Here is an 18,626-nt window from a genome sequence, read left to right as displayed (position 1 = left end):
TTAGAGTTATTGAATTTCCATCTATATTATTTAGGGATAACTCTTGAACAATTCTCATTTCAAAGTTAGTTATGGGATTGAATTAATATTCAACGGTGTTTTATATTGTGTCACCTGAAATTTTCATCGATCATGGGTAACTTTTTAGTAAATGGCCCCTCCTTTATTTATCTTACGATTTATAGACGTTTTAGATCAGGACCTAAATATCCTTATTGGCCAAATTAAAAATCTTAAGATAAATATTAAATCAAAATCTAAAATTTTAGTAAGTTACTGAATTATTAAACAATCATATAATATTTTTTTTTCTATAGTTGAAAAATATTAAATCTGAGACTAACGTTATCCTACTATACATGGGACAACATATACAGTGGACGGTTGAAAACTCTTTAAGGAAAAATCCCAAAATACTTATTGCCTCTATATGCAGCTTTTGAGCAATCAAAAAAATTGTTAGTAAATTTATAATTATATTTTCCCTATGACAATAGTGAAATTTATCGACGAAAGTAAAAAAAAATACAATTTTCTTATATATATATAATATATATATTTTTATTTTTTTTATTTATTTTTTTTATTATTATTTTTTTTTTTTCAAAAGTAAGATTATCTACTTGTTAATACCAGCAACATTTTAGAACCTTAAATTAAATTATCAACTCTTTATATCACTAAAAATAGCTCTTTTATAAGAAGATTTAAGATAATAATTGTAAATAAATTACTAACATTACATCAACTTGAATTAAATCTTCCAACATAAATAATAAAACTATCATATTAAATACTTTGTCTTACAAAGAAAATGACTTTTTGAATTTGACCAATAGTTTGAGCTGAAAATAATAGGATTGGTCAAATCCAATAAAACTTTTCTTGAATCTGTCTTAGGAGTATAAAATATATGATATGAGTTCATCTAAGCTTTAGTTTTTATTTTGTATATGAAATTATGGATCGAGAAATCTATTAAATATGTACATACATATCTAAAACTATAAAACAGTAACATGATCAAATTATGAGTTTGATGATAAATAAAATTATCCAAACTCATTCAAATTTTGAGTATGCTTTTAGGATGAGGTACAAATAAAGCAACTTACCACTTTCATTATGATGGACCAATGTTGCATTCAAGAATAATGGCAAATAGAGGAGTGATACAAAAATAATCAAAATTGAGTAGTAGTTTCTTTTCTCCATTTTGAGATAGATGATGATTATAAGATTTACTTGAAGTGATTATTGAAAAAAAAACACATATTTAAAAGAATTTGAGTAACTACTTTCATTATAATAGGAAAAATGTAATATTGACTGATCCATTATGATTAATAAATATATCAAGAAAGATTTTTTGTCTTGTGTTTGTGGTCTTAATTAGTTTATTGATCTTATTTGTTGGCAATAATATGATTTTAGTCTGCCACATGTTTTTCTGTTGGGATATATTTCAATTTTTTTTTTTAATATTCTCTAAATAATTATTTTTTTTAAAAAAGGAAAAAGATTGAAAAATATATACATTTGAAGACACTAGAATATGAATTATGCACCCCATTAATATTTTGGAACCTTCAATAAAATTATACACGGTATATATAATGGTATTTGTAATTCTGCAAGAGATATCAATAAAGTATAAAGTTACACTTGAATACACTTAAATAACTAGTTTGCATTTTTTTATTGATAAAAGACATAAAGTCATCATTAAAGTTGTTTCGAATTTTCTAAGAGATATCTTAACTTTGCTGGCATTCTATTACCTTACAAAAGTATTGAATGAATACCTTTGTAAAAGGACCATTTTGACTCATTTTCTCAGTATGTTTGTGAACAAACAGATGACGCGCGTAAATGTCTATTTTTACTGCTAAAAAATAATTAAATCCACACACATTTTCTCAAGATATTCTTAACGTTTTCGGAAGAAAGAGTGATCCTAATCTTGATTTGATGAAGAAGACAAAGACAAAGACGCAGATGCAACTTCGATTTTCTTTAAAAAGGATGTGAGCATATTTCAATGGAAAAGAAGTGAGAATTTGAAAAATAAAAAAGAAAAGAAATGGAAGTGTTTTTGGTAAGATTCAGGTCGGATTATCCTCATTGTTTTTAATATTTAAATTTAGTTGAAATGGTCAAAGGAGTGAGCATCACACGCGTCTTCATAACGAGGAAATGAGCCAAAATGATCTTTTCACAAAGGTTTTAATACTTTTGTGGGGTAATAGACGTCCACAAAGTTAAGATATTTTCTTTAAAATACAAGACAATTTTAGTAGTCACTTTAGGTCTTTTCTCTTCTTGTTTTATATTATCCATAACAATTTATAATAAATATGTAATATTCAGAAGATAAATTGACATTAATTTGACAATTTTTGGGTTTTCATTGATATTATTTAGGGATGGAATTTTTTTTTTATAAGATCTTTGACAATCATTATTTTAGAGTTAATTTTATAATTCAAGTTAGATCTAATATTCATGTCTTATAATAGTACTAGATATAGGACCTCGTGCCAGCACGGGGCCCAATATATATTATTTTATTATTTTAATTTATTTCATATTATGGAATTTGATAAGTTATTGAAATTTTTATATGATTTTAAAAATATTTTAAATTTTTAGCTATTGTGATTTGTAGTACTTTTTTTTAACATAATTTTGAAAATAATATTTATTACTCTCTTTGTTCTAATTTATGTGGCACACGCAGAATTTCAAATATTAACCCTTTGTTATATGTCTCTTTAATATATTAAGTTGTTAATTATTGTATTTTTTAGTACATTTTGAACCTAATTTTTTAATAATATATGTTATTTGCCATGTCCCAATTTATGTGGCATTAATTGATAGATTTGTTGGAGTCGAGAGATTTATTTTGTTAATTATTGTAATTTATAGTTTCTTTTTCGTCAATTTCAAACAATATATGTTGTTAATTGATAGAATATTTTTAATGTAATTTTTTTAAAAAAATATGTGTGACTTTCTATGTCCCAATTTATGTGGCACATGTAAAGTTTTGACAATTAACCAAAATTTTAATACATTTAAAAAAATATTTTTAAGTCGTTAAATTTTAAGTAATTTAAATTGTTGTATTATTTATTACAATTTATAATACCTTTAAAGTAGTTGAAATATTGTACTATTTATTATGATTTATAACAAATTTTTTTAAATTTATGTCATATTATGGAATTTGAGAAGTTATTGAAATTTTTATATGATTTTAAAAATATTTTAAATTGTTAGCTATTGTGATTTGTAGTACTTTTTTTTAACATAATTTTGAAAATAATATTTATTACTCTCTTTGTTCTAATTTATGTGGCAGATGCAGAATTTCAAATATTAACCCTTTTTTATATGTCTCTTTAATATATTAAGTTGTTAATTATTGTATTTTATAGTACATTTTGAACCTAATTTTGTAATAATATGTGTTATTTGCCATGTCCCAATTTATGTGGCATTAATTGATAGATTTNGTAATGTATAGTATTACTTATATTATTTTTAAATATATTTAAATATTATATGTTAGGTTTTTTATCCTAATTTATATGGCATTGATAGAATTTAAAGTGTCAAATAATTGTTAATTATTGTAATAGATAATATGGAGTATTTAAGTCATTTATAGTATAGTAATTTATATATAATATGTAGTATTTAAGTGGAAGGTGATGGGGCCCACTTATATAGTTTGATAAATATATTGGATATTAGTAGTGATTTATAGTATAGTAATTAATAATATATATTATGTAGTATTTAAGTGGAAGATGGTGGGGCCCACTTATATATTTTATAAATATATTGGACATTAGTAGTGATCTTATTGGCACATTGATAGTCATCCTAGAGTCTTCTATAATATAGTAATTATGTGAAACTCTCGTCGTTTATCACTTTTTGGGACAATTCCTTAGTAAGTGGTTCATCTTTTATTTCTCTTATTTTCAGACTTTTCAAACCATGATTTAAATATTCTTATTGAATAAACTGAAAGTCTTTTGAAAAATATTAAGTCATAGTCTAAAATTTCTTAAGTATTGCATCATTAGATGATGGTGTAATGTTTTATTTTTTATAGTTAAGCAATATATGAATGATAATAAACCGAAAGCTAACATTATATAGGACAACATATACATAGTTTTTTAAAAATTGAAATATTTATCAAAAAGTTTGAAGTGTTTTTAAACAACTTTTTACGTTAACTACTTCATATTTTTTTTTCCAAATTACTTGTAAAATGAGCTTTGATATTGCATTTCCCCTTAATTTGATACTCCAACAACAACAACAACATTATAAATCAGCTTGCTTGGCCTATTGTGGGAGAAGATGTTACAAATGCAGTGCTAGAATTTTTCCAGAACAACAAGATTCTGAGGCAGATTTACTCAACTAGTATTGCACTTATTCCCAAGATTGATAAGCCTGAATTTGCCAGTCAATTCAGACCTATCTCTTGTTGTAATGCCATTTACAAGTGCATATCAAAATTAATTTGTAGTAGGCTGAAATCAGCTATTAGTCTTATAGTTGCAGAGAACCAATCAGCTTTTGTCCAAGGAAGATCAATGATGCATAATGTACTCATTTGCCATGATATCTTGAGACATTACAATCTGAAGAACGCATCTCCTAGATGTCTTATGAAGATAGACTTGAAGAAAGCATATGATATAGTTAGCTGGGAATTCCTGGAGGAAGTACTTATTCATTTTGGGTTTCCTAGACAGTTTGTGAAGTGGATTATGTTGGGAGTACCAACCACCATGCTCTCAGTCAAAGTAAATGGGGGAAGCCATGGGTTTTTTGCAGGTAGAAGAGGATTGAGGCAAGGAGATCCAATATCTCTTTTGTTGTTTGTACTTGTGATGGAGTACCTGTCTAGAACACTACATACAATGAGTTAATTGCCAGACTTCAAGTACCACCCAATGTGCAAGAAATTGAAACTCACACACCTTATATTTGCTGATGATCTGATGATTTTTTGCAAAGGAAATGTGGACTCAGTGAATAGAGTGATGAAAGCATTAGCTCACTTCAATGTTGCTACTGGTTTAGAGGCCAATTTGGAGAAATCTAATGTGTACCTAGCTGGGGTAGATGAGAGGGTCAAAACGCAAATCCTAGCCAGAACTGGATTCTCAGAGGGTGTGTTTACAATTAAATACCTAGGACTCCCCTTGTCACCTAAGAAATGGAAGAAGATTGAGTGTTGGTCCCTGATAGACAAGATTACTCACAAAATAAAAGTAACATACTCTAAACAACTTTCATATGCAGGGAGATTGCAAGTGATTAATGCAATACTGTTCTCAATTCATAGTTTTTGGGAGCAGTATTCATCCTTCCCCAGAGTATTCTTAAGAAAGTGGATAAGATATGTAGAGATTTCCTATGGGGAAGCAGTGCTGATAAGAAGAATGTAGCATTGGTTGCATGTGATAAAATGTGTCTTCCAAAAAGACAAGGTGGTTTGAATATTAAAGGTTGTAGTAATTGAAATAAGGCATATGTGGGCCAATTATTGTGGCAAATTATAGTTAACAAAGAGTCATTGTGGGTTAAATGGGTTCACGGCATATATATGAAGAATGACACTTGAATATGGACTCATAAAACTCCTATTGACTGTAGCTGGTATTAGAGGAAAATTAATGCACTCAAAGAGCACATGCAGGGCTGGTACAATCACAGAAGATATATGCTGACTCAAAGTCTCAAACTGGTAAGTATTCTATTACCAAGAGCTATCAAGCACTCATGGATCCTAAGCCTAGATGGAATATTGTTGAACTAGTCTGGACGTCAATGGCTATGCCAAAGCATAGATTCATGACATGGTTAGCAGTTCAAGGAAGATTACTCACACAGGAAAGAAAGTTGAGACTGCAGATTCAGGAGGAGGATGCTGCATGTTGTTTATGTGAGGAAAAAGTAATGGAGGCTAATGTTCATCTCTTTGAAGATTGCAAATGGACATCAGATGTGTGGCAAGCTATGCACCAATGGACAGAAGTACCAGTGCATAATATTGGTATTGTACAGGTCCTGAAAAACATAAAAGGGAATCGTTTGAAGCAATTCAAAAAAGAGATCATGGCAGCTATCTGCGGAACAATCATATACCACACTTGGCGTGCTAGGAATTGGAGGAGATTTAGAGACATATATGTACGGAAGAGACAGTAACACAGATAAAGAAGGAAATCAGTGAAAGATTACACTTACTTAGTAGTTCTAAAAGAGCAAATAAATGTAGACACTTTATTCAACATTTGTTATGTAACTAGGTATTTTGTTTTGTTAGAGGCCTATTCTCTGTTTTAGAAATAGGTGCTCTTTTATTTGTATCTGTTCTTTGGTGGTTATGGTAATATTTTACAGTTGTTACAAAAAAAAACAATATATTTAGTGAAATCTCATTAAGTGAGGTTTGAGGAAGGTAAAGTGTATGCATATCTTATCACTACCTCGTGAATGTAGACATGTTATTTTCGAAAGATCATCAGCTCAAGTGTATCAAACCCAAGTAAAAGAGGAANTTGGCACATTGATAGTCATCCTAGAGTCTTCTATAATATAGTAATTATGTGAAACTCTCGTCGTTTATCACTTTTTGGGACAATTCCTTAGTAAGTGGTTCATCTTTTATTTCTCTTATTTTCAGACTTTTCAAACCATGATTTAAATATTCTTATTGAATAAACTGAAAGTCTTTTGAAAAATATTAAGTCATAGTCTAAAATTTCATAAATATTGCATCATTAGATAATGGTGTAATGTTTTATTTTTTATAGTTAAGCAATATATCAATGATAATAAACCGAAAGCTTACATTATATAGGATAACATATACATAATTTTTTAAAATTTGAAATATTTATCAAAAAGTTTAAAGTGTTTTTAAACAACTTTTTACGTTAACTACTTCATATTTTTTTTTTCGAATTACTTGTAAAATGAGCTTTGATATTGCATTTTCCCTTGATTTGATACTCCAACAACAACAACAATAATATATTTAGTGAAATCTCATTAAGTGAGGTTTGAGGAAGATAAAGTGTATGCATATTTTATCACTACCTCGTGGAGGTAGGTAGGTTGTTTTCGAAAGATCCTCAACTCAAGTGTATCAAACCCAAGTAAAAGAGGAAGAAAATAATGAAGAAAGTATAACAATTAATACGAAAAGCAATGTAGAACCTACAAGAAAGAAAGAATACCAACATTAAAATAGTGTGTTAATCGGAATACCATACACAATATATGACGATGGGTAACAAAAGCAACACAAGACAACACTCTACTCCTACTAGCCTTCTACCCTAATATGCGACGTCCACTTCTTCCTATCAGAGTCATGTCCTAGATAACATGAAGTTATGTCATGTCATGTTTAATCACCTCTCAATTATATTTTTTTGGCCTACCTTTACTCCTTGGCGTACCCCTACAACCAGCCTTTCACATCTCCTCATCGGATGTCTGCACACCTCCTCTTTACATGCTCAAACCATCTCAGTCTAGTTTTTCTCATCTTGTCCACCACAAAGATCACTCACATCTTCTCTCATATAAATTTATTTGTAATCTTGTCGCTTCTAGTATGTCACACATCTATTTCAACATTCTCATCTCCGCAACATGTAACTTCTGAATATGTGTGTTTTTGACTGGTAAGCATTACACCCCATATAGCAAGGACAGTTTAACCATCACTTTGTAAGACTCACCTTTAAGTTTAGGTGGTACCTTATTATCACGTAAGACTCCAAAGGCAAGCCTTCATTTCATCCATGTCACCTCAATTTGATGTGTGACAACATTGTGAGTGTCTCGACTTACCTAGATTACGGACGTAAGATGCTTAAATTTCTCTCTCTTGAGAATAGTCTTTGTGACAAGCCTCACTTCTACATCCGCTTCATCCAAAACAACACTAAATTTGGACTCCAAATATTTTATTTTGGTCTTGCTTAACTTAACCCTTTTGAGCCCTAAAGTTTATCTCTGAATCTCCAACCTAACATGTACTTTGAGATTACTATGTCATCAGCAAATAACATACACCATCGAATCTTCTTTTGAATAGACTGAGTCAACTCATTCACCAGCAAGATAAATAAAAAAGGGATAAGAACTGATCCCTGATGCAACCTTATCTCAACTGGAAAATACTCCAAATCTCCTCGAAAATTTGTCACAAGCCATTCTAAGGTCATTGAACACCATAAGTAGGCCCCTCTTCCTTTTCTCATATTTCTCTACCAATCTCGCACAAGATAGATGGATTCAATAGTCAATCATCTCGATGCCAACGTGAATCCAAATTGACTCTAAAAAATTGATACCCTTCTCCTCACCCTCATTTCCACCACTTGCTCCCAAACCTTCATCATATGGCTTAACAATTTGATACTCCTGTATTGTTACAATTCTGGATATCATCATTGCTCTTGTACAATGAACTATTGCACTCCACCTTAATTTGTCAGACATTTCTAACATCTTTAAAATAATATTAAATTATATAGTTAACCACTCTATACCTGATTTGTATGTGCTCTTTCAAAATTTCACTGAAATCTCATTGGGATAGATCACTCTTTCCCTGCTCAATATCCTACTAATAACACGTTTAATCTCCACAACAAAATGTCTTTGTCCCCTTCGCTGTTTAAAAGTTGTGAAAATATGATTGTTATCTTTGCTTAATGGAGGTCTCTTCCATCAACATCTTGTCTTCTTCATCCTCGATGCACTTCACTTGATCCAAGTCGCGAGCCGATTTTTTTAAGCATTTGCCTCTCTTTCACGTCATGAACTCCACTAGGTATATGCAACCTTCTTTCCTGTCACTTTACCTTGGGCTTCTCCACCAATATTCTTGATGACCACTAAAGGTACCTCCCAATACCCCTATCACTTATGCAGTTGCTTCCTTAGTGCAACTAGCTTCTTATATCACACAATATATTTATCAGTTACTAGAAAAAATATGTTCCAAATAATTGATCAAACACAATATTTTTTCTCTTTTTCTAAAAATTATTTCGATAAGAATACTTATTATAGAATAAGCCGTTTTCAAAAATTTGATGAAACATATTCTTAGTCATAGCAGCTCTAGGAAATTAAAAAAAAATCATATGCTACCTCGAGAAATGGACCTTACAATGCATTGAATATAATCGGATATCAATATAGATATTAAATACTATAGGATAGAAAACAAAAAAAAAGGTCATAAATTTTTATTTTTAGGCATTTGGCTTGAGTAATTAATTTAAGTCACTATTTATTAAAGTGAAGTTTTGAAAATTAAACAAAATTGAAGTGTATATTCTTCTCTTCTGTCTCCACCGAGTAGACAACGAAGCGACAGTGAAGAACAACGAAAAACAATTCAATTTTTCCACAGGTGACTAACAATTTTAATTCAAATTTTCATATTTGAGTTGATTCTTCTGTTAAAAAATCGAATCGTAATTGTAGCTAGGGTTTATTTTTCGCATAATTTAGGTACGATATGTTAAATAAATGTCTTGATTTTGTAAATTTAAGTAGAATCTGAAATTTTCATGTGTTAATTTGAAAAGAAATAGATTCAGATCGGTTCAGGGAGTGTTTTAAGCAAATCCCATGTTTATGGAAAGAGCTTAAAGTTTTTTTTTTTAATATGTTAGACTGTGTTGATGAATTTTGCTTGGAACTTCAATTTAGGAAATATAAAGTTCAAGTATTTTTGGGTTTTTTTTCTTTTATGTAATTATCAAGTTGATTGCAAATATAAAAATGTGTTTTTTCTGTATCAGCTTGTAGTATTGATCTTATAGTTTATTGTCCTTTGAGTTTGGTTACGATCTGTTTTTTTCTTTTTTGTTCATAGATTATCGTATTATCTTGTTATGAGTACTGTTCGGGATGGTTGTCTATAGTATTTTGCCACTTCATTTCCACTATTCCTTTCTCTATACTGCTTTGGATTGTTTTTTTTCCTTGAGCTGAGGGTCTATTGGAAATAGTCTCGCTATTCCAAGGGAGGGGGGGGGGGTAAGGTCTGCGTGCACTTTTACCCTCCCTAGACCCTGCTTTGTGGGATTACGCTGGGTATGTAGTTGATTTTTTTGCATCTGAATATGGGATTTTGAATGGCTGGTGATTCAATAAATTTGCGAAGACGAATACGAATTTTAAAGGATTAAATGGGGATAGAAAATTTATTTTGGTCCAGTAAGTTGATTTTTGAAACTGATTTTAGCTTTGCTATCTGGGAACACATCTTAGATTCAAATTGTATTTTCGTTTGGTTGTTCTCGAAATGTTTATACTGTTTTTGTTGGTTTAGCTTGGTAAAATGGGTTTTAATTTGGTCTTGCTTTTTTTGAAAAATCAGATATTTATACCTGCAAAGCCCAGAACTGATGGCGAAAATAAAACCACAAGCTCTTTTGCTGCAAAGCAAAAAGAAGAAGGGGCCAAGTGGAATTAGTGTCCCTACGATTATGCTTTATGGCTTAATCGTTGCTGTAATGGTGTTTTTCCTGTTTGCTACTTATAGACACTGGTCTCGAAGGTTTGTCAAAATCCTTTCTTTGTACGTACTAGTATTGTTGTAGCTATCTCAGATGCTTGTTCTAGTTGCTTGTAGGGTATAAATTTTGTGATTTTTGAGCTGTTCATTGATATGTCGAGCTTAGTTTTGGTTTGGATTTTACGTATGGAGCACAAGCTGAAAAAGAGATAAACCTGTGTGGGTATGACTATTTTTTTGTTCTTGGAACTGTGAAATCCCCGAGAATCAATGGCGTACAGTTCAAAACTGGTGGATTATAGGTACAATTATATGAAAGTAGTAAAGCACATTTAGGGAGAAAAAGCAAACTTCTTTACTTTTTAACCCATATGATGCAAAAATAACACCAACATACATTACACCTAAATGACCCAAAAGATATTTTGTCCTTTTAGTGGATGGATTGGAGGATGTGTCAACATTTATGAATGATGGGGTGAGTTGTGCATTCAGGGGTCTGAAGATCATGGCAGAGCAAGGTTCAATTAAAAGTTAATTGCCATATGTCTAAATCTTGGTTGACAGAGTTAGCCGAACATGTACTATTAGGAGGATGCAGGTATCTGGCGTGATAGTCAAGGTGTGCACAAGTTAATTCGGCTACCATTATTATAAAGATAGAAATACTATAACAACACCTATGTCTCAATCCCAAGCTAGTTGGGGTTGTCTGTGTGAATCCTTATAAATGCGTTGTTTGGGTCCCTAGTATTTCAGTACTCCATACTTGAGAAGTACTTGGTACTAGGATCCAAATTTTCACCAATGCGCTCATTATCTTCACAACATAAGAATAGAAATAATAATAATAAAGTAGCAATTTAAAACAAAACCAAACTCCTTTTGGATTAGTGCTTACATGTTTTCCTCTTGCATACATAAATGAAATTATTGCTTATAAGATCATATGCAAGATGATGGAATCGATTTAGATAATTTCTATATCTTGACAGACAGACGAGTTTTGAATGGATGAGTTAATGGCCTGTTTTGTAAATTGGTCAGAGTTGATCTTTATCATCCCAGGGTCAACTGTTTACCTTGAAATCCAAGAATGTGTGGAAATGAAGGAAAACCTGTGCAACTGGTCTAAGTTTCCTAAACACCCAATGTTTCCGAACCACCTCTCTGAATAAAACTTCTCATTGATGCCTCTGTTTGTCCATCCCCGCTCCTTCTCTCCTGAAGTCTCTTCATTTTCTAAGAACATGTGACGGCTAGAGGAAAATCTAGATCATTTGAGGTTGAAGGTACTATGAAAACATCCATGTTATAAGAATCTGTAGTGACAAGACTCTAATGGCAGAACAGCTCCTGCTGATGAGCTATGAGGCTCTCTTTCGTTCTGATACCAAGGTTTTCTGATAGTGTTTTACTTCTGACTAGGCTTGGCAAAATGGTTTTAATAAACAAGTAACCATCTGATTCGATCCATTAGATATGGGTTGGATAACTGCCATTTAAAAATGGATCAAATATGGATTTTATCCACTAAAAATGGATAATATGAATATCCATATTATCAATACACATTTGCCTGCTTGTTACTCCCACTCCCTATGTTTCAATTTGATTATGTTTGGTTTTGACTAGCACAAAGTTTAAGAAAGTGAAGAAAACTTTTGATTTTGTGGTCTTATAGTAAAGATAGGTAGAATGTATCCAAATTTCCTTTAATCTTGTACTCTTAAACATGTTATGTGGAAAGTTGAAGTTAAAGCTATTGCATAGGAGCGGGGGTTTTACCCTGTGCGCACCCAAAGGGTAGCGGCTGCGGGTTTCCCTTGTCATCAAAAAAAAAAAAAAAAGAGTTGCCAAAAAAGAAAAGAGTCGTTCTTTTTTAAACGAACTAAAAAGGAAAGTAAGAAAAACAAAATTGAAATGGAGAGAGTATTTTTTATGAATTCTCGTTTTCTTCGGAGTCTAAGCTTATTCTGACTTTTAGCTTGTGTTCTCCGTGTGAAATATGGGTAGCTCGGATATTTTATCCGTATTCTACCTACCTATATCCAATTCATCCCCTCTGTTTGCAGCTCCTAGTGTTGAACATGGTTTGCTGTTAGTGATCACATTGATATTGGTTTCATTATTAATGGATAAGTCACTGTATGTTTTCTGACAACTCTAGCTTATATTGAATGGCGAAAAATGAATTGTGACAAGTAACATGTCATGGACAGATCTAAATATGCTACTTAAAAAACTCATTATGATTTGAATTTACTCTTTTTGGTGTTATGATGTATGAAATTTATGGTCGTTATTTGATTGCTTATTTTCTTTTGTTATTTTTATTTTTTTGGTGGATTGAATTAAAAAAATTGTATATGTAAACATGTGATTCGATATCATGTACCCTTAAATTCGAAATTTCCGTTTATCAAAAAATAAGATAAATTAATAAAATTAAAAAGAAGAAAATTTGTAACTTCTGTATTCTTGTGTTGTCATCCATATTTGAGTCTGACATTGAACTTCAGTTGTGTCTATGTTATTTAGCATGGGCTTAACTACAGTATAGTAGAGAACATAAATCGGCGGTTGGATGTGTAAAGGTTTTGCCCTTGTTTTTGGGTACTGATAGCAAGGAATTGCGTGGGTTTCATGGCAACTAAACCAAGAGTTTGTGAACTTTACACCAAAGGGAACATTCAAAATTTTATGAATGTGATTCTACAAGAGCAAAACTTTAGTCTCTAGTAGTTCATTTCTTTAAGAAGTGATCAATTTTTCAGCTCCTCTTGACTGCAAGCTAAAATTTATACCTCCAAGGCATTCTTCTGTTTTTACAAACCCCCTGGGTATTAACGGTCGTTACCTTAATTTGACACTTGTTAAATGTAGCTCTTATTTCTTAATGGTTCATGCATTCATATATATTCAGGAAAAACTAGTTTTATTTTATAAAAGCTCCATTTGTACCTTGTCAAAAGAAACCTCATTAGCAAGTCAAAAGTAACTCTTCATATGGAAAATCTTCATAAAATGCACTTGTAATTTTTTAATTAATTTATGGGATACTGCAAGTCTATCGATCATTTTAAAGTACATTATAACAACAACAACTTAGCCTCAATCCCAAGCAAATTGGGTCTGGCTGGCTATATGAATGTTCACTGACCTTACACTTAATAATTTTCTTCTAGGTCAATGATTCAGACACAGTATGACTTGTCAACCACTGAGGTATGAATAACTGCAATTTCAATTCTTGCTTGATGATAAATTGTTTTGTCCATTTAGAAAAATACGGGATTGATTTATTTGTAGCTTGTGATGGTCTGAGATGAGATACTTGCCACTGTATAAATTGCATTTGTCACAGTTAAAAGTTTCAATGAACGGAATTCTTTTTGAGTAGACCTTGCTGTTGTGAGAATTTCATAATTCTTGACTTGTAGGAGGGATTGGTTTCCCGACTCATAGTGATGGTGGACCTGTAACCCCCCACACCCACACCATATTTAGACTTTTTGGGACCTCCATCTTTCTGAACTGATTTCACAATCAACCAGTGTTGTCAAAAGCACGCTTAAGCCCTGAAGCGAGGGTCAAAGTGTGTTCAGCGTTTCATGTCGCTTTATGTGAACTTTCTTGTCATCAGCCTCTTTTGAAGAACAATTGATATTTCTCTTTATCATAATTCTTTTCAAATTTTTCTTTGTTCATATATTTGTCATTCATGCTTATAATTATTAGTCTTAGACTTAAACATATATAGTTGTATTTTCTCCCTTTGCACCTTTTTTCATTACATCCTGCACTTTATTTGCGCTAAAGGCCCAAACGGATATTACTACTATATTGCATTTTTTTGCTTTTGATAACACTGCAATCCTCACTACGAGATCATCTGGGCTTGAACAAGAATAGGGGACAGATGCAGATGAAATTCTTGGTTATTCTTCTTCTGTGCTTAATGCATTTCTGTTTGCATGATGCAGGGTGAAAATACGTTTATTGAGCATAAGAGATCTGATGTCAATGGCCCTACATATGCTGTGAGTACAGAAAATTGTTTCTGCATTTTATATGGAAGTGGTCGTATGAGTGATTTCAATCTCAGTTTTGTTAAAAGAAACAAGTATTTTAATACTGGTTCTTATAGAATATCAGAACTTTGAATACAGAAGTAATGCTAGGGATCTGCTTCAAGTATCCTTTTCTAGTTTCCTTCTTCCGACTTCGAGCACGTGCTCTTCCCACAACATATGATTAGCTTCCAAGTATTAACGAATCATTTTATGAGAAAAATGTCCTTTTTGGGACTTCTGTAAATGGAGGCAAATGACTGTTTACTACTGTTTTGTTTGTTTTTACAAGTTCTATTCGTTTGTGTATATTGGGTACGATTGGATAATTCGGTACCCCATTTGGTTGTTTGGCTCTGCTTGATTCTTTGCCCTTTCTTAACTCTTTTAAACTTTTACAGTCCATAACCACCTCAAAAGGATTGATAATTGTGGAACTTTACAAGGATGGTTCTCCTGATATTGTTGATGAATTTGTTGATTTCTGGTGCGTACTTCATTATTTTTGGCTTATGTCTATGGCAATGTTCCATTGAAATGATGTGCTGCATTTGTATTCGTGTTACCTTAAATTTTTTCTTCACTCTACAGTGGTCGATACTTTGGGGGTGGGCGTGTAGGGGTGGGGTGGGGAGTGTCTAGAAGCATGTGTTGATGTTGGTTTTGAGATTCATGCTGATGAAATGTGTTAGGGTGGGTTAGAGTCCCACATTGGTTGGGTAATGAATTGATGGTCTACTTATATGGACTTGGGTAATCTCCCCTCGTGAGCTAACTTTTAGGGGTCGTTTGGTGTGAGGGATAATACCATATAGTCCCGGGATTAAATTATAATACAGCTTATTTTGTTGTTTGGTTGGCAAGTTCGGGATAACTTATACCGAAATTAATAATTAGTACCGGGATAAGTTATCCCTCTCTTTGGGTGGTATAGTAATCCTGGGATAACTTATCCCGGGATAAAATAGGTAAATGACAAAAATGTCTCTTTCAACCCTTTTGTTATATCAATTTTTACATTAATGAAGGGCATTTTTGTAAACAAATAAATTGTTCTTAAAATTTATTATTTTGAATACAACAAACCAAACACTCAATAAAAAATAATCCCAACACAACTTATCCCATCATAACTAATCCCAACATAACTTATCCCAACATAACTTATCCCATCATAACTCATTTTCAAACCAAACGACCCCTTAGGGTTGAGTTAGGCCTAGATGTCATATCTTTACAAAATGATATAAAGCTTATTTCTTGATCACCCCACCATTTATATGAACCCCAAGTCTTCAAACTTTGATCTCCAGATGAGGGCTTATTAAAGAGTTCTCTTCTTAAGAAGTAGTTCATCTTCTTTGTTATCCGAAAGAGAACCTTTTATTCTATGACTGGTAATTTCAGTCTCACGGTGATCAATAAATGAATACTAAAGCATAACATCATGTAGAAGTAGAACCAGAATCTAGGAAATATGCCGGTAGAGATGTATCATGCTAATTTGCTAGAGTTCACAATGTATAAGTCATGCAGTTGACACTTTGAGGCCAGCTGGCGATGATACATGTTACTTTATTTAGTATCATAGTAGTTGCATAAAGAGGCTCTGCGAACCAAGTTCTCTGCATTTGTGGTTATACTGTAAATGCTTGTCATATGCATAAACTCTATAAAATGCCTTTGCAGTCAGAAGGGCCACTTCAAAGGGATGCGATTTAATCGTGTAATAAAGCACTTTGTAATCCATGGTAGTAAAGTTGATAAACCTGAAGGTACAGAAGATTGGACTTCGAGGGGAAAGCATTACAGTCGACTAGACACGAGGTTTGGTTAATCTTATTTGTTGTTTTTTGGTCTAAACAGTAGTCCTGATATACAGTTGTTTTCATTGATCACTAAGTTACAGTTCTCTATATTCAGCCTGAAGCACGAAGCATTTATGCTTGGTACTTCAAAAACAAATCATGAAGGCGAAGGATTTGATCTGTTTATAACAACTGCACCAATTCCAGATCTGAATGACAAGATCAATGTATTTGGGCGTGTAATAAAGGGAGAGGATATCGTGCAGGTACTGGTTACCTTCTCTTTTTTTTCTATCAGTTGTTGCATAGAAGACAATGCAGATAAGCATTTGATATTTCACTGCCTTCCCTTATCATTTAGCATTTAATAGCAATCCAAGTCCTGAACAGTGTGGATAACAACAGCATACCCAGTGTATTTCCACAAGTGGGGTCTGGGGAGGGTAGAGTGTATGCAGACGTTACCCCTACCTCGTGGAGACAGAGAGGTTGTATGTGAAAGACCCTCGGCTCAAGTAACACATAGCAAGGCAGTTTGAAAGGGACAATACAGAGGTAGAACAGGACATAACAAATAAGATGATAGTAGTATAATAAGGCATACCAAATAAGATTATAAGGCATAGCAAATAATAGAGGAATTGTAACAGATCATACAAAGCAGAATATAATGCGATTAACGAAGCACAAGAAACAGTAGGTGGTACCAGTAATCTAAGAACGGGAAACTATGAGAATACTGCTAATACTATCTTACGACCAAGCCTACCCTGCAGGATACTGAGACAACCCTCAACTGCCTTCTCTCTTCTACCTAATTCGCGACCTCCATATCCTCCTATCTAAAGTCATGTCCTCGGTAAGTTGGAGTTGGGTCATATCTTGTCTAATCACCTCTCCTCAATACCTCTTCGGCCTACCTCGACCCCTCTTTAAACCACCCCTACCAATCTATCCCACCTCCTTACTAGGGCATTTGCTCATCTCCTCTTCACATGTCCAAACCATCTCAGTTTCGTTTCTCTCATCTTGTCAACCACAAAGGCCACTCCCACCTTGTCCTAGATGCACAACATTATTTCATCATCCAGCTCGAGCAATAAAAAGAATAACCAAATGAAATTAATCCAAAGTATAACACAACTATAAGTAAAACATCAATGCAATGTAAAAATGGAGCTAAGAATGGGGTAAATGAAGAACAAAAAACTAAGTATGCAAATTCGAATTTGGTTGCTTATTTCATTTACAATTTTTGTAATGAAATTTCTTTCTTCTATCGTTCTTTTGGTCTCCTTTAATGTTACATGGTTTAATATGGCCACTCAGGAAATTGAAGAGGTAGATACTGATGACCATTATCGACCCAAAACTCCCGTTCAGATCAACGAAGTGACTCTGAAATACAGCACTTGAAGGTTGCAGTGTCCATAACATGAAGTTTTTTTTTAAACCTCATTGAACGACGTCTGCAGCACAAATGTTTACTTGGGGTCTGGATTGGAAACCACCATTTGCTGATTTTAAATCCTCAATATTGACATGACACGACTTGCTATCGATGCTTCTGGTGTAAAAATCTGGATATGATATTCCATTTGTATAATTTTTTATTTTTTCTTGGTTTCTTCCCAAATTTTCCCCTTAGACTAATGTTCAGATGTTATTTTATAACATACTATGTTAGTAAAAAACTATCTTGAGTTTACCCTAATGTGCAGAGTACAACACATTGGAATGAGTTTTCATCTAAGGGTCATTATAGACCCTTCTGAATGATAATATTACCACTTTTGTTTAATTTTGCTTGAGAAACTGTTTCCTTTACCTTGAGTGCATAAAAACTGGTTCACTCTTTGATATGCTTTGCTCGAGCTAAGGGTCTATCGGAAAAACATTTGTACCTTTTCAAGGTAGGGGGTAAGGATTGAGAACACATTACCCTCTCTAATTCATATGATATCCTTGCTTATCTCATCCCGTGTGCCAAATGACCCTTTGGTATTCGGGTTTGCCTTCTGATATTTCTGGTTTACTAAATTAACTCCATTTATTTATTTGTTTGTGTTTAGTTTCACGTTCTTTGATATCATCAGGCTAGCTTGTGCTCACCGAAGTTCTCTTCTTGGTTCGGTCGGAGGTAACACCTTTTTT

At 32.6% G+C, this 18,626-nt stretch overlaps 2 protein-coding genes across 2 annotated transcripts; both read left to right on the top strand.

Annotated features, from left to right (window-relative positions):
• The first annotated feature begins 2,083 nt into the window (after positions 1-2,083).
• On the top strand, positions 2,084-6,246 carry LOC125870027 (uncharacterized). The gene is made up of 5 exons (XM_049550396.1): positions 2,084-2,098; positions 4,359-4,866; positions 4,969-5,205; positions 5,394-5,543; positions 5,735-6,246. The coding sequence occupies exons 1-5, from the start codon at positions 2,084-2,086 to the stop codon at positions 6,244-6,246; spliced, it is 1,422 nt and encodes a 473-aa protein (XP_049406353.1).
• Positions 6,247-9,334: 3,088 nt separating this feature from the next.
• LOC125871677 (peptidyl-prolyl cis-trans isomerase CYP21-4-like) lies at positions 9,335-18,241 on the top strand. The gene is made up of 8 exons (XM_049552319.1): positions 9,335-9,478; positions 10,454-10,633; positions 13,780-13,819; positions 14,578-14,634; positions 15,066-15,151; positions 16,354-16,491; positions 16,588-16,738; positions 17,802-18,241. Exons 2-8 carry the CDS (start codon positions 10,482-10,484, stop codon positions 17,886-17,888), a joined length of 711 nt encoding a protein of 236 aa, XP_049408276.1. The 5' UTR covers positions 9,335-9,478; positions 10,454-10,481; the 3' UTR covers positions 17,889-18,241.
• The last annotated feature ends 385 nt before the right edge of the window (positions 18,242-18,626 follow it).

Source organism: Solanum stenotomum, chromosome 7 (assembly GCF_019186545.1).
Source record: "Solanum stenotomum isolate F172 chromosome 7, ASM1918654v1, whole genome shotgun sequence".
In the NCBI taxonomy this organism is placed as follows: domain Eukaryota; kingdom Viridiplantae; phylum Streptophyta; class Magnoliopsida; order Solanales; family Solanaceae; genus Solanum; species Solanum stenotomum.
This window is presented reverse-complemented; position numbering and strand designations above follow the sequence as displayed.

Bases quoted from the DNA above. Each gene is read 5' to 3' on its own strand.
- LOC125870027 (XM_049550396.1), top strand. The intron at 4,867-4,968 runs GTAGAAGAGGAT...GTTAATTGCCAG, and splicing joins AAGCCATGGGTTTTTTGCAG to ACTTCAAGTACCACCCAATG. The intron at 5,206-5,393 runs GTGTGTTTACAA...TTTTGGGAGCAG, and splicing joins CAGAACTGGATTCTCAGAGG to TATTCATCCTTCCCCAGAGT.
- LOC125871677 (XM_049552319.1), top strand. From the start codon at position 10,482: ATGGCGAAAATAAAACCACAAGCTCTTTTGCTGCAAAGCAAAAAGAAG. The intron at 14,635-15,065 runs GTGAGTACAGAA...AAACTTTTACAG, and splicing joins TCAATGGCCCTACATATGCT to TCCATAACCACCTCAAAAGG. The intron at 16,492-16,587 runs GTTTGGTTAATC...CTCTATATTCAG, and splicing joins TACAGTCGACTAGACACGAG to CCTGAAGCACGAAGCATTTA.